Raw genomic sequence first — 27,349 nt, forward strand, 5'->3', positions numbered from 1 at the left:
TACTAGTACTTATACACAGGGATACTTTCAGGAAGAAATGATATTAAATACTTTCATTTTCATAGATAAGATGAAAATTAGAGCTTTAGTTCCAAATTTAGCCCATTCTTTGTTTTAAAAATTAACACCTGGAAAATTAAATGTATTTAATTTAAATGTTAACTTGTGATTTTTTTGTTTCTTTAAAAAAAAAAAAAACTAGGCCTTTAAGTTATAACTTGACTTTATCAAGAATTGCTTTCCATTAAAATCATGTCTTACAAGTGAATTAGCCTTAATACATACACTTCTCTCTTTTTCTTATATTAAGGATGTAATGTTCTAAGTTTTTAAAATAGCAGACAATTACCCTTTTAAATGTATCTAGTGTATGTACATGCCTCTAAGATATATAAGGCTAGCTGTTTTTAAATAAGCCCTAAAATTCTTTTAAACTTTTCATTACATTTTTTTCTACAAAATAATAAAGTAATATATGAAGGGGTTTTTTTGGTAACACATATAAAAATACATAAATATTGCTTATGTCCAGACTGAAAGCCAACAAGCCTGTGCACAAAAAGCAAAATAGTCTAATCAGTAAATTGGAATCTGATGTTCTTCCTGGGGAGATAAAAAGAAGGAAACACCCCTCTTCTAGTAGCTGCCACTTTTATCAGACAATAGGAAAGCCCCTCACGTTAGTGGCACCTCAGGCCATGACCGTCCTTTTTGAACTGACTTTGTCCAGCACATTCCTGTCCCTTAGCCTCATATCTCGAAGGATTGCTTTTGCTAACATTGTTAAGGACCCCAGTCTGGAGGGGATCCCTTTACTATATTTTGATCATCTGTAGATAAAATGTCAAGCACTAGTGATGTAATAGAAGCAGATTATATTTATGCTTGAACATGACTTATTTTTAAAAAAGAAAAACCTCTTACCTAACTGAACCTAGGTATATGTACTCTCCTAAATGGATTCTATGTTCAAGTATTTTTCCTTTTTAAAATTAATTATTCTTATTGAAATACTTATAAACCAATTAACCAGGGAACTGTGTCTCAGTAATGCCTTAAGGAATATTACTTATTGGGATGACGGAGGCTTGGAGTTGTGATTGAATATGAAACTATCAGCTCCCTCCCCCTACGCCCCCCAGAGAGGGGTGAAGGCTGCATCTCTCTCGAGTAGCCCCTTGAGGTTAGCTTAGAGCAGAGCTTTTGCTTTGGAAGAAGCTGTCAGCCTCTGGGCTACAGGAATATGCTGTTTTTAATAAGAACCTTGCACAAGACAGTAGCTATGATTTGGAGTCTATTTTCTCCCCTCTACCCCTCTTGAAATGGAACCTATCACAAGGTGATTGAATACTTAATGCCAAACTAGTTCTGAGTGTTAGAAATCACCAAGAACTTCCACTCCAGATGTTAAACTTACAAAAAAAAACCGGTGTTATTAAGATGCTTTTGGCTTATCTCCTGCACTTCGCACTCGGCAAATATCGTTACGTTGCGTAGTGTGATCTTTTCTCTAGAACAAAGTTTGGAACTTGCTTGGAGTCAGCCTTTAAATATGAATGTGCCATCTCTGAAAAATAAATAAGGTGCAAATTAAAAAAATAGAGGCTTTTTGGTCAAGTCTCTGAGTGCAGCAAGTTTGGAGGCCGTGGTCTATGACTTTCAGATCTCACTGATGGTGACTACGATAAAGACTGATACTGCTCCTGTTTCTGACATCCTGCTATTCTCTCTGCCATCAACCAGTTAACCACTGACCAATTTTACCTTTTTAAAACATGTGTCATTTAACTAAATCTATCTGAAAGTGATGAGATAAGTACATCTACTCCTTGTATTGCCTTAAGACAAAAGTGGGGAACGTCCAACCCCAGAACCATACAAGGCCCATGAAATCATTTGGCCTGGCCCTGCCAAGGCATTAGGGATGAGTTAATTAAATGTTTGACCAAATACAGCAGGCTAATCTTTAAGTTGGTAATTTTGCATGGCCCACAAATGATGTTATAAATATTCAAATGGCCTTTGGCAGAAAAAATTTCCCCACCCCTTCATTAACAGTCCTAGCCTAAATTCAATTGCTCATCACCTTTAATAAACCCTTTACTAAGTATCTCACAATATAAGTATCTCACAATACTTATATTAACCTTACCTTGAAGATTGTATGTTCTACCATATCCAACACCACATTGGGGTTAAAGCACTTAACACATTTGGGATTGCCATCAACAACAATGCCTTACATTTACTAAAAGTCAGCAATAGAACTGAGCATATATGGAGGTGATCAGAAAAAATTTTCATCATATCCCCAAGAATATGACTCTTCAACCTGAAGTTGATAAAGAGATTAAGAAGAGATTCTCATTTACTTAAATAGTTGGGATGAGGAGGGGAATATCAGAAGCAGAGCACAAGCAACAGAGAATTAATGTCATTCAGCATTATCCCTGGGGAACTGACTGTGAGCCCCAAATCCAGAAATATGCTTCAGCTACACATTTACAGCTCCGAATTTCAATATCAAAGCTCAGTTTGGTTGTCAGCTTTGATAGCTGATGTAGAATGTGGGCTTATCCTATATAATAAAAGGCTAATATGCAAATTGACCAAACAGCAGAATGACCAGTCGCTATGACATGCACTGACCACCAGGGGCAGACGCTCAACACAGGAACTGCCCCCTGGTGGTCAGTGAGCTCCCACAGGGGGAGCTCTGCTCAGCCAGAAGACGGGCTCACGGCTGGCGAGCACAGCAGCAGTGACTGGAGCCTCTCCCACCTCACGGCAGTGCTAAGGATGTACCCTGAGGGCTCCCAGACTGTGAGAGGGCACAGGCCAGGCTGAGGGACACCCCTCTCCTAAGTGCATGAATTTTGTGCACCAGGCCTCTAGTATTGTTTATATTTTAAAAAGATAGAAAGGTATTCATGTCCTACAAGTGTATCAGAAATAAGAATAAATGGGACATTATACTTAGTGTTTCATAAACCAGACAGCCTACGGTCTGTGGTCAACTCAATTCTCACCTTTTATTTGTAGCCCTGAATTCTTTTATGACTATTTTTCAATAGTTAAAGTTTTTAATAGTGTGCATGTGTGGAAAGCACCTTCTTTCTTAAAAGATATGAATGCATTGCTAAGTGGAAACTGAAAATATAGATACATTAAGCACTGTATGCATTGTATCATTACTTGCATATCTTTTTTGTGGGAGGGAAGGGGAATTGCAGGGGTTGACTAAGTTAGATAATCTATTCCTGAATCCAAAAGTCTCAAAAGCAGTAATCATGTGCTCATTCCTGCACACTTTCCTGAAATAAAAACTGAACACAGTTAATAGAATTAATGTCTCAGTGAACCCCAATTGTGTATGTAATAATTGGCTACTATAGACTTTATCTAAGGGGGTGATTCTTGGTTGACTGTAATAACAGTGAAATTACAGTAAAGAGAGATGGCCAGCTTTTGTTGTCTACAAACTATGTTGCCTTAAGAGGCATTGAAACCAGCAGAGAGAAAAAGAAATTACACCAATTCTATAGATATACTGCTGAGAGCTTTCTATTATATTTCTACCACAGATGTTATATCACCATTAAATTCATACATTCAGGCCCCGGGAATCAGGTCTGCCTGACACATAGTTTGGCTAAAATGAATCTACTGTATTAGTTTTTGTGAAAATGATTAAGCTCTCTGGATTCCAGATCAGTTCTATTTTTCAAGTAGTTGAAGGCAAATAAACCCTAATGTAAGAGACAAAATGAGGAAAAGCCGACAGTGATAAAAATTAAACCGCAAAGGAAAGCAAGCTGTCATGTGACATAGTCTGAGCCACAAAACAGCACAAGGTCATTGATTTGGCAGTTTTGTTTTTTTTTAACCTGCTAATCCGCAACATTTTTAAAAGCCTTTTGAGGAGATTGTCTGTCACAAACGCATAATTTTAATCAGAATTCTTACAATGTTTCCCAAGTTCCTAAAGGCAATCAGCTCCACTGAAATTAGTAACTCAGATAAATCACCATTAATTCACTAATATAAGCCAGCAGGTGGTTTTGAGCCCAGAGACATTCCCTGGTTATTTAAATTATGTATATCACACCACTAAAGAAAGAGTTAGGAAAAGGGAGCACAGAGGCAAGTCTATTGAAAAAAAAAAAATCTGTTGAGGGATAATACTCAACTAAAATCTCCTGCAACTTCTACATCTTACCCAGAGGAATACACGGCAGCTTTGACCCCCTGGATCAAAAAATATCATTCACCAACATCCAGCTCTTATTTCAACATCGATTATGCATGCATTGTACAAAGTGTGCATGGGAAGCTTACCTGAATATATTTGTTCTAGAAAGATTACCAATTACTAAAGAATAGCAGAGGAAGAATTGTTTTTCATGAATAATTTGTGACACAAGAGAATCCTTTTCATAATCTTTATGCCCTTGTGCTCTTTAATTGACCTACTCCAATTTATGTAATTGGGGTTTATTTCCTAGATTATAAAAAGAGATAAAGGCACCATGCAGCTGCCAACCATCTAAGAATGTATTTGTGATTAAATGGTACAGAAGATGGTTAGTTTATATTGAAAATTAACTTGTCCATATAGAGGCAACTTTTCTTAACCCTGTTAGAGATCTACCCCTGTATTCTCATGGACATCTCCCTCAACAGTTAAAATTTTGTTAGTCTAACCACAATACCTTTTGGGCAAAATCCAGATACCTTGTTTTATTCTGTTTTGCTAATCCTACCTATAGTATGTATCATTTAAATTTCATAGATGTAATATCTCCTTAATAAGATCTCAAAAACATGAACATGATAAAGTAAGTATACATCTGAAGCTGACTAAAGACTTTGCTGAAGAAAATCACAGAGCCTAATTCTGTTGAAACAAAGTTGAATTTCAATAAACTAGAACATGTTGGGGCAGGAGATATGCATTTGTTTTAGCAAGACCAAAAGTCTTTTTTTTAACTTACCTTTATTGTTGACACTATTACAAATATCCCCATTTCCCCCACCTCCACCCAGCTCCCACTCTCCTTCCCTCTGGCCATCACCACACAGTTGTCTGTGTCTATGGATTATGCATCTATGTTCTTTGGCCAAAAAGTCTTTTTGAATTGAAGCTTTCAGAGATAAACAAGCTTCTGGGATAGGCTAGACTTAGTTCTGGGTCATTCTTTGAGCTCCATTTGGAGCTGTTGATGCAGAACCTGCAATTTACACCTTCACCACGTCTGGAAGGGAGCAGAAACCAGACCCATCTACCGAATTGGGCAGTGAGAGACACTTCTCCCCAGCATTTCTCTAAACACACTCTCCTTCACCTCAGGGAGGGCCGGGGGGAAAACCCACTCCCCTCCTCCACCAACACATCAAAATTCCCTAAAAGTACTGCTGTAGTTTAGAATTACCTGGGAAATACTTTAAACCATTAGTCCACTGTGCTGCATATTTGCAACAGGATCAAACAAAACGGAAAACCATGACTACTTTAATTTCTTGAAGTGAGATTCAGCATCAAACTGAGCAATTACTTCACAAATAAGAAAACCTTACACCCTAACGCTAAGCCAGTTGGAACATCGGCAGTGCATTTGGAATTTGGGACGATGTACCATCTCCAATTTCTCCTCCGAGTCTGCATCCTTGTTGGAGCCTCCTAGCAAGTCCTGTGCGGCGTCGTAGCCCCGGATGGTGCCAAGAAGCAAGCACCGACTTGTTGCTCGCTTCATGTAACCATGCCCTTTGATATCATTTTCTAAGTTTGTAATAATGCTGTGACTACTGCTGTTCACAAATATTTTATTTATAAAATCTATCCTCCCCCAGGGCTGGTACAGAGGAGCTACAAGCTGAAGGCTAGTGCGCACACGTGAGCGCCACGCTCTAGGAGACCGAGCTGCTTTCTCTCACGGCAGTCGCCGAGCTGGGAGTTTAGGCAGAGTAAAGTAGCTGCGCTTCCCACCTGCCATGCAGAAAGAGAAGTATCTCTTTGCAGATAGGTTTTCCTGTTGTGATATTCTTTGGACAAAAGGGGAAATAGATTGGGAGGTAACAGTGCCCTTTGCTTTCATGTGAGCCCTAGAGGCCAGCATGACAGGCAAAAGAAAAAAATATTTTCCAAAACCATCTTTAGAGTAACATTTGAATTCTCAACCTGACACGGTATATTTCGGAACATCGAGTAGTCTTTATGTACTCCACACTCCCAACACTTGGCCACGCTGTTCCATCAGTTATTGAAAGCATCAGTACAGTGTGAGTCCAGGTAGGGTGGGCAGAAGAGTACTTCGTTTTGTATCAGAAGGCCTGGGGTTTCTAAAGATACAAGGATTGCTCTGTCAGTGGTAGTTTAGGTAGCCTTCCACCAGTAGAGCATTGAGCATGACTGTAGTTAATAACTAAACTATCGTCTAGAATTCAGACATTAGCGAAGCTCTGTTTAAAACAGGGTGGAAGAAGAATTCTTCATTTCCTCTCTGTCTGTTGCCCAGCCAACCTTTGCTGCTTCAGCAGACAACACCACTGTGACTAACCACGCTGAAGTGTCTCCCTCCACACCCAACATCTCGTGCCAGTCCCAGCTCCATGACCAGGGGTGCTCTCCCCACCTGCCACCATTTCCTGTTCCTCGTCTGTTTCCAGGAGCCTTTGGTTCTTGCCAACACATTTCTTCTACTTTCTCTCACTTGACTCAGAGTGCCCTCTGCCCTTTTTCCTCCAGGCTCTCGCCCCCCCGCTCCTGCCTTCCCCATCCGTCCACCAACTTCTGCCACTGTCTTCTCAGACCCGTTGTCCGATATCCCCACTGTGGATATGCCAAGTGCTTGATCAAAATCGGGGGTAGTCCAGCACCCACACCAGGCCTCTGGGTGTTGATGTTCAATAAACATTTGCTCTCTGAATCTGGGTAAGTGGGCTTTTGATGAAGAATGACAAGGAATCCATTTCCACTTTCCTCTTCATTTTTCAGATTTTCACTCCTGAGATATTGAAAGGGTTGGGGGACCACACTCTTGTCTCCACCTCTAATACATACACCTCCCTGCAGGGGTAACCTTTATTTGAGTATGAATTATAAGCTGGGTATTTCCTAGGCCCTGGAAATATAAAATGAAAAAACACAATCCCTGCCATTAAAGAGCTCCTATACAGACAAGTAAGCAGATGACAAGAGGCCGTGGCAGTGATGAGAGAGGCTCACATGCCACCTGTGGGGGCACACAGGCTGCCACCCATCCTGCTGAGCAGAGGTCCTTACTGCATCTCCACGCTGTGCTTGGGGAGGAACCAACCCCTGTGCTGAGCCCTTTGGGGAACTAGAATGTACATGAGAAGACTGTGGGGAAACTTGCAGGTGTTTACTAGAAAAATCTCTTTGACCTGGAAAATCTATATTTGAGGAACCTCTACGTTCTCTCTCTCTGTCACTGCACCTATTCATTCTTCATTTCTCTCCTCTGCCTTTCTCTCTCTCTCTCTCTCTCTCTCTCTCTCTCTCTCTCTCTCTCTCACACACACACACACACACACACACACACACACACACACACACACACACATCTCTGCATAGACATCTAACAAAAACCTCCTTCATTACAGGTGTGTGGGCATTTGCTCCAAGAGTTCCTGTTACGGGGTTCTACCTGTTCCTTTGATTAGCTGCTTCCTGTGAGGGGAGCTCTCCCCAGCCCAGTCTGTAGTTATTTCCATTCCGTCAATCCCAGATGCAAAAGGAACCACTTGCTGCTGATGCCGTAATTCAGCGACTGTGCTGCCCACACCCTTCATGGGGCAGTGTAGATTAACTGCTCTGTCAATTCAAACTGATATACAAAGTTTGGGTTTTCAAAAGCTAAATAAGCAAAACGCCCAGCAGAAGAAAATCAAAGCGATCTATAATAATCCTCAAACTAGATGTATTCACCCCAAACTGGCTCTTTTTTTTAAAATATATTTTATTGATTTTTTTACAGAGAGGAAGGGAGGGGGATAGAGAGTTAGAAACATCGATGAGAGAGAAGCATCGACCAGCTGCCTCCTGCACACCCCCCACTGGGGATGTGCCCGCAACCAAGGCACACGCCCCTGACTGGAATCGAACCTGGGACCCCTCAGTCCCCAGGCCGACGCTCTATCCAGTGAGCCAAACCAGCCAGGGCCCAAACTGGCTCTTGATGGAGACCGATGCACTGAGGAACTGGACTGAATATTTCTTTGGGCTCCATAAAACCAAAGGGTGTCTCGAATGCAGTGCTTTGTTGTCTTAGGACATGAGAAGAAAAAATAACCCAGAAAAAGCAGTCTGGCTGTGCAGCTTGTTCCCTTTTGAACTCTGCAAGCCATCTACCTCTAATGCAACCTGACACTGCTAATTTTGGCATTAGAGTTTGAAATGAAAATCAATATCTGTTTTGAGCTTGAAAACAGTGACTGTACCTTGGGCAGAGCATGGCCAGGCGCTTATTTTCAGTGATCCATAGGTGAGGTCATAGAAATTTCCAATTAAGAGCATTGCAAACACATATTCAGATGAAATCTGATTGTCTAGGTGGAATTAACTATGTCACATTCTCCCACCCTCCTAAGACCTGTTAATGCTTTACAAGGTTTCTTATGTTTTCTTCCTTAAAAAACCCCTGCTCCTGAGAACAATTTCCACATGAGATTTCTAGACTTGCCTGCCTTTCCTGCTAGGACAAAAGGTCTTTGACTAATGTAGGTGAAGAGTAAAGGGATGAGGGCCTGAGGACTGACCTCTCTCATGATGTCAGGCTGAGAAGTTAGCTAATGCTTTTGCAGGAAAAAAGTCCTGTCTGAGAAATTTATTTCATATTGTGTTTTCCGTTACCTTTTTTCATTTTATATTTCCATTAAAGTCTCTTCTGAAAAGAAAATTATATTCCAAAATGTTTTATATATGTAGCATAATATAATTTAACCTTTACTTTGATCAGTAGGAGAATGGATTAATAAAGTGTGGTACATTCAGAAAATGAAATATTACTCAGTGTTAAAAAGAAATGAGCTATCAAGCCATGGTAAAACATGGAGGAAACCTGAATGCATGTTACTAAGTGAAAGAAACCAATCTGAAAAGCTAACACACTATCTTATTCCTACTACATGGTATTCTGGAAAATGCAAAACTATGGAGACAGTAAAAAGTAGTGGTTTCCAGGGATTAGGGTTGTAGGAAGGATGAATAAGGAAAGCACAGAGGGCAGCAAAACTATTCTGTATGATTCTGGTGGGTACATGTCATTATATTTGTGTCAAAACCCATAGAATTGCAATACCAAGGGTGAACCCTGATGAAATCTATGGACTTTGGGTGATAATAACATGGCAATGTAGGTTCACTTTTATGTGAATAAATATTCTTTTATCCTTCTATACATGCATGGAATGTTTCTGAAAGGATACCCAATAAACAGAAACAGTGATTGCCTCTAGGGAGGAGACATAAGTAGCTGGGGACCAGGGGTTTTGAATAGACTTTTCACTGTCCAACCTTCAAAAAAAAGAAGTACCATGTGAATGTGTCACTTATTAAAACATAACTTTTGAAGTAAAGAATATGACATGCAGGGAATTCTATATAATAAAAGGCTAATACGCAAATTGTCCCGACGGGCGGGAGTTCGACTGACCAGGAGTTAGATGTAAGCTGACCCCGAGGGGGCAGCGTGGAACATGATGGGTGTCAGCAACATGGCGCTGGCAGCAGGTGGTAGTGGAGGCACTGCCGGCCCCAATGGGCCATGATGAGAGCAGGACCACAGCGGGATGTTGGAGCAGATGAGCAGGTGGCGCCAGGCCAAGGCAGGTGTGAGTGGGGGCCCTGATTGCCCCGCCGGTTGGCTCACAGATAGGCCCTGATCACTGGCCTGGTCTAGGGACCCTACCTGTGCACAAATTCCGTGCACCAGACCTCTAGTAATTACATAATTCTTAGAGCAGTCTATTGAGCTGCTGAAACCAAAATATCATAGACGGGGAGGCTTATACACAACAGGAATCTATTTCTCACAGTCCTGGAGGCTGAGAAGTCTAAGATCAAGGTGCTGGCAGATTCAGTGGTGAGCACCCACTGTTGGCTCTTGGATAGCTGGTCTTTCACTGTGTCCTATTATGGTGGAAGGAGTGAAAAGCTTCCTGGGGCCTTATTCATAAGGTCACTAATCCCATCTATGAGGGCTCCACCCTCATGACCTAATCTCCAAAGTCCTCACCTCTAAATATCATACATTATGTTGGGTGTGAGGATTTAATATGTGAATTTTGGGAGGGCTCAAACATTGTCTATAGCAGGGCCTATTATTTTTTCACTGTTTTACAGATGACTTAATAAAATTCTTCCTCTCTAGTGTCAATACACACAGACTGCTTATTCATTTTACTTCCTGAAGTTTAAACCCCTTTACTGCATTTAGTTTACACTTTATAGTTTAGAAAAAGTGGCCTCATGGAGGCCTCTTTAATATCATTCCAAATGCATTGTTTGTATATCATCTTAATAAAAAATACTACTCAATGTTGAGCAAGATAACAGGTAGCAAATAGGAAAGTGTAACTATGTGACAATATTTAAATACAGGTCAGCCCAAGTAAGATATAACGAGGTATGAGGGCAGAGACTGCGTTAGGAAAGGTTTTAAATAGGTAGTGTAGGTGTATAGATATAAGGGACTCTATTCAAGTTTATGTATAATTTTCCTGACTTTCCCAATATGTGTGATTAGATGCTGTATGATGCTGGAGCAGCCCACCACAACTGTAAAGTAGACCATTTGAGTTTTTTATTCCCAGATTTTCAAGTCAGATAAAAACAGCAAGATTGATGACTGTATATTTTTATGTATTTTATATTGATATTATATGTGTTTAACATATTAAAATATATTTATATTATGTCTACATATTTATATTATGTATATACTAAATATTTATACATTACATATAAATTTGATAGTCTTATCACTGAAAAGCCTATTTTTATTTTTTTTTTACCTTAATTCATCCACATGGGATTAGCCATAAAAAGTCTTTTCCCAGTAACTTTTATCATCTGAATATGAATCATTATCATTTTTAATCTCTTCCCATTATTAAAGCATAATGTATGTAGGTCTTTACATAGAAAATATGTCTGGTTTTAAGACATAGCACCTTTCCCCCCAACCACAGTGTAATGGAGCCAAAGAAGGTAAATTTGAATGGAGATTATTTGTGTAGTAAGAAAAAACATCCTTCCAACTCTGCTATTTCTTGCTCCTCCCCTCTGTGCCCATGCATACTGCAGTTAGAGAACTAAAATGGGGAAAATGGACATGATGCTCTCTTTGCTCTTTAATACAACTGAATTTTTAAAAATTAAGATAATTTGTGTAGCTGGAAACTTCTTTTATAAAGACAGGAAGGAAATACGTATTTATATAAATAAGTATTTATATAAACTTAACTTTTAAATTATTTGAAGCCATCGTGCATAAAAAAAAAAAATGTCATTTCTGCCCTGGCCAGTGTTTCTCAGTGGTTAAAAGGGTTTTCAAAAATGACTTTCACTTATCTAAAGTCAAAACATATGCACAGACGGATAATAAGCACATGTTGAGGATACAGCCTCTAACACAGAGATGCTCCACTTTCCAAATTTTTTACCAACTAACCAAGCTATCAAAGAATCTGCATCCTACCATGGAAAACCCAGCAGTCTTATAATTTCCCGAGACAAGCATTTAAATGTCTTCTGTTAATGTCTTAATGTGTTGTTGTTTTTTTGAAACCCTGTGCCCCTTACTAGATTATTCTAAATTAATTGCTTTAAGAAATTATACATAAAACTCTCATTTCCCCTCTGAAGTCCAGGCACTAATCCAAAGAAAGATGCCATGATTGGAGACAGAGCGCCCCACTGCCCCCCTCTACCATGTACTCCTGAGCCCATCTAACTTGAACACTGCTACAATCTGTACCCTAGAATCTATCCCACAAATGTTTTTCACTTGCTGGGTGCTCAGTGACTGCTGAATGAATGACAAATGAATAGCGGTTACCAGTTGAGAGACACAGTGCGTGTTCAACATAAACTCTACACACTACTGGAAAAGTTAAAATTTGTGTCATTCTGAGAGTGGAGTTGCCTGAATCTCTGTCTCTTTCATTGTTATACAAGTGAAATAAGAAATATGCTTAATCAAAAGAGTGTTGCTGCAAAGCACACGTCATAATGGCCCAGGCCTGTTCTAAGTAGCATTTCAGGAGTCTTTGTGTATGATTTTGATTTCTCATTGTCCTCACCTTCTCTACAAGAATGACTGATAGCCTTTCCTTGTGATATCTTGGCTTTTAAGAGTGTTGTTTTATCTATTTTTTATGACCAACCTTACACTGGTTAAGTGTAATTTTCACTTTATGCAGCATATATAAAAAAATCTGTGATATGGTATCCCATGAATTAACAAGAATGGCTGGACAAAAGACAAGAAATCTTTTAAAAACGAATGTTCACATTAGATACCTTGGATAGGTAGGCCTTCTGGGGATTTTTCCTCAATGCAACAAAAGTGCACCATTTCTATTTTCAGAAATAGCTTCTTTAGGACACTGAGCTCGTCCAAAGTCATATTACATAAGTAAGGGCTTAGTTTGTACATTACTATTTTACATCTTAGAGTCTTACTAAATCCTTTTTTGATCAATCTGATATTGAAGAGATCTATATTGATTTCTTCTTCACTTGTTTATGGTATTTATTTTGATATACCTAAGATTAAAAGCCAAATTAACAAGTGTAATCAATTTTGGTAGCGATAAAGAAAAGTCCTCTGGTACCCTTACACACATTCATCTAGGGATAAAATACTTAAGTGAAGATGTTGTAATAAATGGATCGATTTATTCAATCGCTTGGCATAAAAACATTAGCCCTGGGAAAGCACTTTCCTCTAAGAGCTTTAGCTCCCCAGGTTCACTTGTGTTGCACCAAATGATTTGCATTTTTAGAGAAATTTCATGTCTGCGGTGAGCTCCTGTGAAAACATGAATAAATTGCTTTCTTCCCCTCTTTTCCTGACTTTATAAAGCTGAATCCATTAGGGGTCCAGTCAAAGTATAATGAAATCAAGGCAGCAACAACTCACATGATGCAAACCCTGGATTAGGATTCGTCCAAGCTCAGTTGTCCTGGCCTATGTGTCAGACCAGTGGTCTGCAGGGACATCCCTGGGGCACGTGGCAATTTTTTAAACTGCTGCATTAGAAGCAGTCTCTAGAAGACAAGAAATTAAATAGACAAATAGAGATTAAGAACTGAATAGGCTTTCTCCACAAAATCAGATAAATCAACCTCTCCATGGCCAACACATTGAGTTGCCTGGAGCCTTTCTTGGTACTCACCTTCCTTCTGAATTCACTGGAGTAAGAATGAGTATAAAAGTTAGGAGCATGGACGACGCATACCATATTATTATGTGGAATCTAATGAATAAAATAACCTAACAAAATAGAACCAGAATCATAGATACAGAGAACAGACTGACAGCTGTCAGAAGGGAATGGGGTTGGGGCCTGGGTGAAAAAGGTGAAGGGGTTAAGAGAAAAAAAGACATCATAGATACAGACAGCAATGTGGTGATTGCCAGAGGGAGGGGGGGCGGGGGAAGAGGGCAAAGGGGAGATAAATGGTGGCGGTAAGAGACCTGACTTTGGGTGGTGAGCACAGAATGCAGTATGCAGATGGTGCGTTATAAGCTTGCACTTGAAACATGTGTAGTTTTATTGACCAGTGCCACTAAATTGACCAACTGATTCAATACAAAAAAAAGACTTTTTTAAAGGAGCATGCCCTTTGAATCCAATCCAACCTGGGTTTGAATCTCCACTAAGCCAGTTATATATGAGTGATATGGAGCAAGTGAACCTCTCCAACCTTTGGTTTCCCTTTCTGTAAAGCAGGGATAGTAATACCTGGAGCATAAGGTGGTTGAGAGGTTTTTTTAAAAAGTCCCAATTACATCCCCTAGTACAGCATACATTCTCAATCCATGGAAACAAATTTAATTTCTACTTACGATCTGAATGTTGCAACTAAACAGGACAAGTAGCTATTACTTCACCTTTTACAGAATATGCCATTTTGCTCCTACCTTAAATAGTATAAGTAAGAGTAAGCTTATATAAAACAACTAGAGGCCTGGTGTACAGATTCATGCACCAGTGGGGTCTCTTGGCCTGGCCTGTACCCTCTTGCAATTGGGACCCCTCGGGGGATGTCAGACTGCCGGTTTCGGTCCCATCCCCACAGGTCAGGCCGAGGGACCCCACCAGTGCATGAATCCCTACACCGGGCCTCTAGTATGCATATAAGATCTTTGGTAAATCTCTTCCCGCCCTCCGCCGACCCCCTTCCCTCTGAAATTCATCAGTCTATTCCGTGTTTCCATGCTTGTGCCTTGAGCATCTGCCCCCTGGTGGTCAGTGCATGTCATAACTATTGGTCCAACAGTCAAATGGCCACTTAGGCTTTTATCCTATATAATAAAAGCCTAATATGCTAAGTGCTGGGTCATCCAGTTGTCCGTTCAACCAATCAAAGCATATATGCTAATGATATGCTAAGGCCACTCAATCACTCACTTTGATGTACACTGACCACCAGGGGGCAGACACTCTGACCAGTAAGTTAGCTTGCTGCTGGGGGTCTGGCCAATTGGGACTGAGTGAGACAGGCTGGACACACCCTGGAGCCCTCCCGCAGTCTCTCCCTGGCTGGCCAACCTCGCACATCCCTCCTTGACCCCGATCGTGCACTGGTGGGGTTCCTTGGCCTGGCCTGCTCCTTCTCGCAATCTGGGACTCCTCAGGGGATGTCAGAGAGTTGGTTTCGGCTCTATCCCACAGGCCAGATCAAGGGATCCCACTGGTACACGAATTCGTGCACCGGGCCTCTAGTGTATATATAGATGAGTCTCAATGTTAATGAGAAAATGAATCACCTTGAGATCCTTTTAAAATGTAGATTCTAATTTACTAGGTCTGCATTCCTAACAAGCTCCTGATAATACTGGTGGGAGAATTGTTTTGGTTTTTCAAGGAAGATCTATTTCTAGGAACTAGAATTTACTAGAAACTTTGCTGCTGACAAGGTCCATATTGACTCATAATATTTGGATTGGATATTGTATACCTACAGCATCTTTTGTTTGAAAATCTCAGCGTACATTGGAAAATTCATGTTTTGCAAAAAATATTAATTTTTACATCTCTATATTATTTATTGAAAATGTTAGCTCCTATACACTCCTTTGTTCTAAAGTAGTCTGTTCATGAAAAAAGTATGGAGTTTGTGTGTTTTCCAAACACTATTATTTTTATAAAAGCACCAGAAAAAAATCGAAATCTTCTACCAGTATTTAGATTTATATTACATACTAGAGACCCAGTGCATGAAATTTCATGCACTGGGGGTGGTTTCTCAGCCCGGCCTGTGCTCTCTCGCAGTCTGGGACCCCTTGCTTCTTACCACCCACCTGCAGCGAAGACAGGAGAGGCTCCTGCCACTGCCACTGCTCTCACCAGCCATGAGCCTGGCTTCTGGTTGAGCAGCGCTCCCCCTGTGGGAGCACACTGACCACCAGGGGGAAGCTCCTGTGTTGAGTGTCTGCCCCCTGGTGGTCAGTGCGCATCATAGCAAACGGTCATTCTGCCATTTGATCGATTTGCATTTTAGGGTTTTATTACTAGTATATAGGATATTACATTTCACCTAATTTGGTCAAGGACAATTAAACTTTGGGAGTGATAATAAAATGGTTACTGATTTTAAGTCATTAATTCATCCCCAAGCTTCAGTTCAGGGAAATATATAAGCAAGATAGATTTTCAAATGAAGGTTTAAATTAGAGGTAGATTTCCTCATTTTTAGATTTGAGATATGATGATTTTCAAATCTTGAGGGGTTTTTTTCTTTTTAACCAAAATAGTTAAAACAAAAAGTATAAACTACAATGTGAAAAAAAAAGTAATGATCAGCATATATCCTTAATTTATCACAGTTTACCTTCACATGTCATTAGACCAGTTAGCATCCTATATAAGAAGAGGCTAATATGAAAATCAGCCAAAGAGTGGAATGACCGGTCGCTATGACATGCACTGACTACCAGGAGGCAGACGCTCAATGCAGGATCTTCCCCCTGGTGGTCAGTGCGCTCCCACAGGGGGAGCACTGCTCAGCCAGAAGCCGGGCTCATGTCTGGCAAGTGCAGCGGTGGTGGTGGGAGCCTCTCCCACCTCCGCAGCAGTGCTAAGGATGTCCGTCCGGCAGCTCAGTCCAGCTCCCCACAAGGAGCGGGCCTAAGCCACCAGTCAGAAATCCCCCAAGGGCTCCCGGACTGCAAGAGGGCTCAGGCCAGGCTGAGGAATCCCCCCCCTCCAGTGCACTAATTTCGTGCACCAGGGCTCTAATAGAGATAAGAACATTGAGAAGCATACTTCTATTTCTCCCCTCCCAGCCTTTGCAGTGTTGTTATCATATATTATACTTTTACATATATTATAAACTCCACAATCTATATTAGTATTATTTTGTTTAAATAATCAAATGTTACTTGAAGAAATTCTTAAATTAAAAAAATATTTTATATTCATTCATGTACTTACTATTTCTGATGTTTTTCATTTCTTAGCATAGATTCAGATTTCCATCTGGTGTCATTTTTCTTCTGCCTGAGGACTTAATCATTTCTTGTAGTGCTGTCTACTGCTGATGAATTGCTTCAGCTTTGTTTCTCAAAAAGTCTTTATTTTGTATTCATTTTTAAATTTTGTTTTCCATTACTCCTTATCCCCTCCCCCTCCCCAACAATTAGCACATTGTTATCTGTGTCATGATGCATTCATTTTTTAAAGATAATTTTACTGGATATAGTAGTCTAAGTTTAACAGGGTATTGTATTTTTTAGTATTCTAGGTTTCTTTTACTTTAGATCTGTGTGTTTGTGATATTCATTAATTCTAATTTTTTACATTATTCACCCATCATCTTCCAGAACTCTAATAACATATATAGTATGCTGCCTAAAGCTGTCCTATACCTCACTGATGTTCCATTCATCTTTTTAATTCTTGATCTTTCTTTGTCTTATTTCAGGTAGCTTTTACTCTGTCTTCAATTTCACTAATGCTTTCTTTCATTTTACCTTCCATGTGTCTAAACATTCTTTAATGTCTAAAATACAGCTATAATAACTTTCAATGTGTTTGTCCCAAATTCTAATGACTGTGTCAGTCTTGATTGATTTATTTTTCTCCTCATTATGCTTCCTTTCATAGTTTGTAATTTTTATTAGATGACAGACATTTTGAATTTGGCCTTATTTTTGGGGCTGGATACTTTTTTAGTCCTGTAAATATTCTTGAGCTTTGTTCAGAGATGCAATAAAGTTATCTGGAAACAATTTGCTCCTTTTGGGTTTTCTTTTGAGATCTGTTAGGTGGGGTCAGAGAAAGCTTTTGTCTAGGGGTAATTATTCCCCACCTCTTAGTCAAGAACTTTCTGGGTACTCTACCCAATGCCCTATGAATTATGAGTTTTTCTGTTCTGGCTGGTGACAACAAGGAGCATTCCTAGCCTTCTGTGAACACCATATACTGTTCATTGACATTCTTTTGCATTGTTCTTTCCTCATCCTTGAGTAGTTTCCTCACATATATGCTGTGACCTGTCCTTTGCTGAATATTTGCAGGTGGCCTTCACAGATCTCCAGGATTCTGTGTGCAGCTTTCTCCTCTCCAGCACACGGGTTTCTAATGACTGTGTCAGTCTTGATTGATTTATTTTTGCCTGGGTCTCCCCAGCCTCTCAGCTTCATCTCCTCAACTAAGGAAGTTCTCTGGGCTCTCCCTGGCTCCTCCCTCTCTGAGCCATGACTGGAAGCTTCCTCAAGGCAGCAAGCTGGGCAATCATAAAGCTCATATTGCTTGTTTCCTATCTTTCAGGAATCACTGACTTTTGTTATCTCAGGTCCAGTGTCTTCAAAATCATTGTTTTCTATATTTTGTTCAAGGATTTGGGGGGAGCTGATGGAGGTATTGTTTCAAGAAAGAGGGTAAACTGATTTCTGTTCCTCCATCTTGACTAGAAAAAAAAAATGCAGAATTTGTAATGTAGCATTAGCAGGAGAAATAAAATGAACAGTATGAAGACATCAACATTGTATTTATTTATCTTAAGAAAGTATTTAGTATCTACATAGATTGACAGATCTAAAAGAGAAACTCTCATTGAAGTTTAGATATCCAAAAGAAGAAATTCAGTATAATTTTGTACTAATATGGTATCTTCAATACTTCCAGGTCTAGCCCCATTCCACCTATTTTTAAGATAATGATGCTTACGGGAAAGAAAAGAACCCCTATTTTTGAGTTAGAATATACTTCTGATCCTTGTATAAATTTTCGTTGGCTTCAAATATTAACAAAACCCTTTGGAAGGGAATTGCTATATTCCAGAATCTGTAATATGAAGAGTACATGTCAGTTTTTGACACTTGAAAGAATCTGCCCAAACTTAAATTATATCTCCCGCCTTAAAAGTTTGCACCTTGACTGTTATACTCACCAGCTATGGAATAACCACATCATAACCTCAACTTCAAAGCACAGAACAAATTACCTTTCTGTTTGTTTGCAAAAAGTAAGAGAGTCTTACTAGGAAACAACTCGTACATTTTCTTGGTAGAGTGAGATTAAGTCTATAATCTCAGGGTTCGGTTTATAGAATTTTTACAGAACTGTTGGATGAGAAGTGGAGTGGGGGAAGGAGAAAGGGAAAGAGAAGGAAAAGAGTTGCAGCAAATTATATGCTAGCATCAAGTACATGAACACATAAACTGCTCTTCCCATGACTAAATTTCATTTTGTGATTGTTATATACTATTTCACACACACACACACACACACACACACACACACACGCCAAGATCCGTTGTCCCACTTTGCTCTGTGTCACAGGACACAGACTTCAGACTGCATCTCACAGGTTCACTCGCCTCTGGCTTCCTGGTTTGGATCAGTCCAAAGGGAGTCACCAGCAAGATTATCAGAGGTGAGGAAGGGAAAGAAGTCTGGGAATTATTTCTCTGCCCCTGACTTCAGTTCAGTTCTGCAGTGGTGACACTCTACAACTGCTGCTTCTGGATTCTACAGCTGACCCCTTTTCTAAACCTCCGCTTCTCACTCAGGGTGCAATAACACCATCCTCTCCCCCTTTCCCTTCAGCCCCAGGGAAGATGATGGCATGGCATCCCTTCATGGCAAGGTGCTGGGTGTTTCCCCATCCCTTGTTGGTTCCTCAGCCCTGCCCTCACCTTCCAATAGTCCCTTCATTAGTCTCTTCAGACTCCTAGTTGAATGTGCCATCTGTTTCCTCCCGACTGATACCCACTCCTCCTCTGCTGTGAGTATCAAGTGGAGTGGCTAAAGGCAACCAAGTACCAGAAATATTAGGAAACTTCCACTTGCTGGGAAGTTCAGTCAATTGGAGCACGGAGCTAATGAGGCCAAAATTAGCGCCTGGCTGTGCTCCAGGATGGCAGGCTCTGTCCCTGACCAGACATTTTCCACACTATCAGTTACAAGGAGGAGCATGCGGGAAAGGACCAATGAGGCGATGCCAGTCCGCCGCCGCTCTGGGAGCCTGTTCCAAAACTGGCTGTTAACGGAGATCGCTTCAAAATCATCTTTGTTCCCAAAGGACAGCTTTTGTGACCTGGTTCTAGTAAAAGTTTTATGTAGGTTCTTTAAAATAATACAGCCATAACTGTCAATATCTTTTTCAAAGTTATGCCATCATTTCGTTACTTCACCTATAGCTAATTTATGATACCATGGGTTAAAAGTCAAACTTACCAAATCATGTTTTAAATTGGTAATGGGATTCAGGGTTTATAAGAATATATATTTAACTCACTTCTTTAAAAAAATTTTTAACTGTTATGATTAAATGACTGAAACTACATAACCATTGTCTACAGAATAATAAATAAATGCTTATTTATTTATTTATTTATTTATTTATTTGAAGTTATTTTATCATTATCAAGTGTGAATGACAAATTTTCTTTCTTTTTTTTTTAATCCTCACCAGAGGATATGTTTCCATTGATTTTTTAAGAGAGAGTGGAAAGGAGAGAGGGAGGAGGTACAGAGATAGAGATAGAGAGAGAGAGAGAGAGAGAGAGAGAGAGAGAGAGAAGAAAAATCAATGTGAGAGAGGCACATCACATCAATTGGTTGCCTCCCAAACACCACAGCTGGTGATCAAACCTGTAGCCCAGGCATGTGACCTTGACTGGGAATCAAACCCTTTGGTGTGAGGGCCAATGCTCTAACCACTGAGCACACTGGCCAGGGCAAATTTTCAATTTATATACATATTTCCTCAAATGAAACTCTTTTCTCCTTAGTATAGTTGCCTTATAAAACCATATTGTAATTAGGCTATTGTAGTTATGCTATTGTATTAATATTAATGTAGTGGACTTACTTCCATGGTTTTAATTTTATGTGATTTGAATACATGGGAAGGAGGGGGAGGCTTTTTTTTTTTTTTTCCAGAAATCAGTTTCTGAGACTCTCTGCTATCAATGAAAAAAAGTATTGTTTCTACTAAAATTCAATCTATGACTTTAAGTAGAATGTGCTGAAATGCTAAAGCAAAATATAATCTCTTCATGGCATAATGCTAAAAGCGCCCATAAGATATGAGCATTTATATACATAGCATTTATTCTTAATTGTTTTCATAAAACACAATCTATTTTATTTTTTAACAAAACCTTTTGCATCATTTTGATAAGGTCAACAGAAAGCACAGTTTTTTAACGTTAGGTGATCAACTTTTTGACAATAGCAGAACGAGCGTGGCTAATGGAATAATAGCCTGCAGGGTCCAGCTAAATATGATATACGAACGTAATCAACCCCTGTGATGACTATTCAGAAGTAATCCCTTTAGCTTTGAACTGCAGCATATATTTCAACAAGGCAAAAACCATATGAAGAAATTCTCTACAGACCACACTGATACAATACAGCCTTCATATCCTGCTCTATGTGTTTGCTGTTTATAGTGAGTTTTAAATTTAAGGTAATGACTACTGTATATTCATGTGAGCATACAATACTTTTGATTTGTTGTGGAAAGGTTGAATCCATTACCAGGGGTCTAAGTCTATAAACTCTGACACAACCTTTATGTATGAGTTATTATTTACTTTTTTCTAGAATACGGCCACTAAAAATGTTTTGCATGGCAAATTTATAAAAATTCACCTTTTCAGTTACAAAACTACCAGGTAGTATCTCCTCCATTTTGATTTGTACTTTTCTACAGATAACATTTAAAAAATATTAGTTTATTTATAAAGTTTACATATAATACTGTATTACAGATTTGAAAATTATACGTCATTGTTTTCAAATAAAAGGGTGCGTGGTAGGTTTATTGCAATTCAGCATTTGCTGACTTATTCCATTGCTCTTTGGTACAATGTAGGCTAAGTGGTGGTATAAATGAGATCCTTTTGTTGCCTGCTTGAGGGACTCTACCATTTAAGATTCCTCATATTAGCAACAAATTAGTGCTTGTTTCTACTGAAATGGGCGACAGTATAAGCAATTATCGCACTCTCAACTTTGTCTTGGTTTGGTCTCCCTTGCTGGGGTGAATTGGTCCTAATCTTCCAGCTTCCTTGAAGACCTACAGATCAAACATCTCAAATCACATTGTCAGGCAGACTCACAGCAGAAAACCTAGGTGAGGAATCTAAATGAGAGCGTCTACCAAGACGGAAACAAGAGTGAGCACCCCTGTGGTGCTCTCCTTGTTGCAAATAAAAGCATCAGAACACTTGAATGATGAGGTAAAGTGCTCCCCTATGTAATTAATCATCGCTAATGTTTCCTAGCACAGAGAGAACATTAATGTCTTCTATTTAAACTAGCAAATGTGGCCTACATTGAAAAGAATCGCTACAGATAGAGCTATTTTTCTCAGATAATTTACTTGGAAAATATTCCTCAATAAAAATCACCACTCCTCAACATCTGGGGAATGAATGCTAAACAATTACTTGAGGCTACCCAGGCACAATTTCAAACTTAGGAAATCCAGGAAGGATTTCTCCAGCTTAAGAGATATTGTTACATCTGCCATACCAAGAATGCTGAGTTTTAGACATTAGATCTAAAAGAGGCACCGGGATGTTACTATGCTTCTATATGTTGTGATGCAGTGAAAAATATTAAACTGAGAACCCCAAGGTGCTTCTTCACCTAAAACAATGATAGGGTATACTTGCCAGGGTTCTTGTTCCGGCATTAAGAAGGGTTCAGCAATCTGGAGAAGGGGCTGTGTGTAACTTAATAAAGAGTCTAGAGATGAAGCATAATTTTCAAAGGCACTTGGGGGTCAGAGGAGCCTAGCTAAAGAAACTAAGATCTCCTCGTCTCAGGACTCCATGCTTTTTATTAGCACAAATTGTCCTGAGGTGAGGCAGAGATATACATTTCAAAGGGTCAGAGTTTCCTATACAGAGGCCATTGTCAGATTTGGCAAAATCGCCTATGGCTGTTCAGGTGTTTGGCCAGTAGGAGGCAACAACATGTAGATTAAGATGCCCTGAGCTGTCTGGCAGCAAGCAATCATCCCTTTTCAGGTTTGGGGAAATGCCCTTCAGCCACTCCAGATGATTCAGCCCTTGCTGACATGCTGGAATTGGCTTCTAGCACCTACTAGTTAAGGTAACAGCTAAGCTCCTGTTTCAAGAGCCCCAAAAGTACAGCAGTTTTAATATATATATAAATTTCCTAATCCTTAAGTGGGCCATTTATATTAATGTGGTAGCCCCACTGACATTCAGGGGGCCATGACCTTCCATCTGCCTGCCTCACCACCCTCTAGAACAGGGTTTCTCAATCTTGCCCTGTTGACATTTTGATCTGGATGAATTTTTTTATTGCGGAAGGGAGATGAAATGGCTGTGATAGGCACTGTTGAATGTTTAGCAGCATCCCAAACCTCTTCCCACTAAATGCCAGTAACAAGTCCACCTACCTGTTGTGACAACAAAAATGTCTCCAGACAATTTTCAAATTCCCCAGTGGGGCAAAATCACCTGCAGTGGTGAACCACTAAGTTAGGGTATCGTCATCGCCTACATGGTAGAAAATGAATCCTAAGGTAATAGTTCCATGTGTAAGACTGAGGGAAAGGGAAGGTTTTAGGGAAAATGAATGCCCAACATCTAACACTCAGACCCAGGAGCATAATGTCTCACTGTCCACATTCATTGGTGAGAACTGAAGCTTGTCACTTCAACTAAATATTGATGTGCTGGTGAAGATCTAGGAGAGAGGAAAACCTGATGCTGGAGGCAGAAGGAGTTACTGGAGTCATGTCTTGTGTGGTGGGCGGGGGAGGGTGAGATCTAATGAAGAAGTAGAGGGGTGGCCTTCGAAGGGAGCACAGGAAGGAGAGAGCATGGGTGAGTTACTCTTGACACGGAACTTGAGGAAGTTGTTTTTTCCTACTGTTTTTTATTCCCTCTTGAAACTAGGAAATGAATCATCAGCTGAAAATGATGATGCCTGTGGAGGGTTGGAGTTTTGAGAAAACAGAAAAAAAAAACAGTTAAATAGACATCTAGGAATGTAGAAGAATGAATGGACTAGGAATGTTTAAAGTGAGGCCACTTGAGCTATACTGTGCATGAGAAGAATGGGCAGAGTTGAGTTTACAGTTTTGCGAAGTTCCCATGACAAAGTGGGAGAAGGGTAAGGAAGTCAGGCGACATGCAAGGGAGTGAACGACCCTGGACTTTAAATTGTATGAAGAAGGAATAGAATTCACTAACGTGAGGATGAACAGTGGAAAGGTGGTAGGCTTGCAGGTCCCAGTTTGAAGAATTCCTGGGGTTGGTGTCCTAGAAGGAGTGATCTAAAAAGATAAAAGCTGTTAGTCAAGTAGTTAAACACAGAAAACTTGAGTTTGAAGGGGACTTGCAGTCTCTGGTAATGACTAAGTCCAAGTTATGGCCATGGGAATTAATGACTGTGGGTGGATGAAGGTCCAGATTTAAAAGGATGGAGCTCAAGGAATTAAGACTCTAGGTCAGCGGTTCTCAACCTGTGGGTCGCAACCCCTGTGGCGGTCGAACGACCCTTTCACAGGGGTCGCCTAAGACCATCCTGCATATCAGATATTTACATTACGATTCATAACAGTAGCAACATTACAGCTATGAAGTAGCCACGAGAATAATTTTATGGTTGGGTCACAACATGAGGAACTGTATTGAAAGGGCCAGAAGGTTGAGAACCACTGCTCTGGGTGGAAGCATCTTCTACATGTACATTGAAATTGCTAAATTACGAAAAGTAACAGTGAGCCAATACAAAAATTAATTGTAGTTAGATCATAATACTTGATTGTATAAATTGATCGTGTGAACTTCGGGAAAAGAGGGAGGCCAAAGGTCCTGAAGGAGAACGGGATGTGAGAAGGACGCCTACCTATACCCAGGTCCAATGGTAAGAAGACTGAGGAAAAGAAAAGCAAAAAGGGCTCCTGGCCTGGCCGTGTCTGCAGAGGACAGCCACGTTTCTGTCAGAGCAAGGAAGGAAGGGTGAGAGCACAGTGGGCTGTGTCAGGAGCTGTGGTGGGTGTGAGATGGGGACAAAAGAGGAAACGTACAGAGCCTGAGGGGAAGCAGAATACAAGAAATGAAGGGGACCTGGAAACTGAGGCTTGTCATAAGCAAGGAGAAAACGCATTTCATTAGATTCGTTCCAGTGGCTTCAACTCAAAAACAGAAGGGCAGCTATGGAAGTTAAGTATCAAATTAACATGTTTATCTGTATCTATAAACTTCCCATATCTCATTGCATTATTTGCATACTTTATATTGCTCGAAATTATTTTTCCTTCTGAGTGTTTCTTTAACAAGTCATCATATCCCCAACATGTGGCTGTTGTAGTTGCATTTTCTATGTCACAAGAATTCTTTGGGTTAGAAATTCAAGCATGGCTTGGCTATCATTTGAGGTCACCCAACGGTGATGCACAGCTGACAGATGGGCTGGTTTGAAAAGTCTGAGACAGCTTCACTCACAGCCTGTAGCCTTGGTGGGATGGCTGGAAGGCTGGGCTCAGCGGGGACTATCAACTAGAGCAACCTTCCTAATGCCGCGACCCTTTAATAACAGTTCCTCATGTTGTGGTGACCCCCAATTTCATTGTTACAAATTGAACATAATTAAAGCATAGTGATTAATCACAAAAACAATATGTAATTATATATGTGTTTTCCAATGGTCTTAGGTGACCCCTGTGAAAGGGTCGTTCGACCCCCAAAGGGGTCGCGACCCACAGGTTGAGAACCACTGAACTAGAGCACCTATTCATGGTCTCCAGGATGACAGTCTCAGGGCGATAGGACTTGTTATATGATGACTGGCTTCCGTCAAAGCAAGCATCCTAAGAGCACTGAGTGGAAGCTGCATAGCCATTTGGAGTTAGCCTCAGAAGCCAGGCCGTTACTTCTTCCACGTTCTGTGGATGACAGAGTCCTAAGCCTAGCCCAAATTCAAGGAGAGGGGAATTAATTTCCACCTCTTGATGGGCGAGTGGCAAGGTCAACTGTGGAGGAAAATATGAGGGGAGGGGAGATATTGTTGTGGTAATATCTTTGGCCAATATTATCTGCCCTGGTGACAGAGGGGAAACATACCTTTATCATACAAGTGCTTAGGGTAGATATCCCTGAAAAGGGATTCCCAGGTTCAAGTTCAAAATAACTGAGTTGTATTTGTGATAAACCATTAATTGTATAATTTCTTTTTCTTTAGGAGACCCTAGAAGATCCACAATGGAAAAGATATAGCACACCTCAGAGCATTTGGAAGAACAACTCAGTGGGTATGATAAATCAAGTGAATAGTTTCTATTAAGAGCCCACATTGTAAAGATGCTAAGTATAATCTAATTCTTCAAACACATGAAGAATAATTTCAACTAGCACTTGATAAGCTAATTCTGAAACATTGCTTTTTAAAAAATCGTATTTACTGTTAAATATCACACAAGGTTAAGTATTTTTCATCTTTTAAGCTATGTCTGAAAATTACAGAAAACAATAATATCTTTCCAAGCAAGTGTATTTACTTTCTAGCCCAAAATAAAATTTAATTTTATAATTTATTTTATTTTAGATTTCCAGCTAATAAAAAAATGAGACTTAAACCAGCTTTTGACTCAGCAACAAAGCAAGAAGAAATTTATCATGTCACCGGAGTCTTCAATTCTCTATACAGTAGAATGTTACAAATAACACAGAGTTATAATAAACTATGCCTATGTTTTCATTGGATTTTGTATTGCAATGTACAAATTTTGTCTAAAACATCTAAGTCCATGAAAATAAATTATATCCAAAATGCTTGAATATTAACAATCCATGGAGTTTCCTCAAAAAGTTAAAAATTTGACTCCCAGTAATCCCACTTCTAGGACTATATCCCAAGAAACCAGAAACACCAATCAGAAAAGATATATGCACCCCTATGTTCATAGCAGCACAATTTATAATAGCTAAGATTTGGAAACAGCCTAAGTACCCATCAACAGATGAGTGGATTAAAAAACTGTGGTACATCTACACAATGGAATATTACACTGTGGTAAAAAGGAACTTTTACCATTTGCAACAGCATGGATGAAACTGGATTCATTATGCTAAGCAAAATAAGTCAGTCGGGGAAAGATAAATAGCACATGATCTCACTCATATGTGGGATATAATGATCAACATAATTTGATGAACAGGAATAGTAGGAGCGGGGGGTTAGAGAGCAACCAAAGGGACTTGTATGCATGCATATTAGCATAACCCAGGGGTGGGCAAACTTTTTGACTCAAGGGCCACAATGGGTTCTTGGACCGGAGGGCCGGAACAAAAGCATGGATGGAGTGTTTGTGTGAACTAATATAAATTCAAAGTAAACATCATTACATAAAAGGGTACGGTCTTTTTTTTCAATAGTTTTATTCATTTCAAATGGGCCGGATCCGCCCCGCGGGCCGTAGTTTGCCCGCGGCTGTACTAGACTGTCCCTACTTGAGAAACCAATCGCAAGTTCTAAGTTATTCCTTATATTTCTGATTATGTTGGCTACAAATCAGGAATTCCATGACCCACTCCTCAGGTTCAATAAATTGCTATCACAGCTCACAGAACACAGGGAAACACCTGCCAGTTTATTA

The 27,349-nt window shown here is 39.9% G+C and overlaps 1 protein-coding gene across 1 annotated transcript in view; it reads left to right on the top strand.

Annotated features, from left to right (window-relative positions):
- The window catches only part of TTC29 (tetratricopeptide repeat domain 29), a 152,320-nt gene extending 125,220 nt beyond the window's left edge, over window positions 1-27,100 (top strand). Inside the window, exons 12-13 of the mRNA XM_081090701.1 lie at window positions 25,936-26,005; window positions 26,299-27,100. Of these exons, the coding sequence (XP_080946827.1) occupies window positions 25,936-25,970 (35 nt within the window). The 3' untranslated portion in view covers window positions 25,971-26,005; window positions 26,299-27,100. The remainder of the gene's footprint in view (window positions 1-25,935; window positions 26,006-26,298) is intronic.
- The last annotated feature ends 249 nt before the right edge of the window (window positions 27,101-27,349 follow it).

This window comes from Myotis nattereri (genome assembly GCF_964212035.1).
Source record: "Myotis nattereri genome assembly, chromosome: 5".
In the NCBI taxonomy this organism is placed as follows: Eukaryota; Metazoa; Chordata; class Mammalia; order Chiroptera; family Vespertilionidae; genus Myotis; species Myotis nattereri.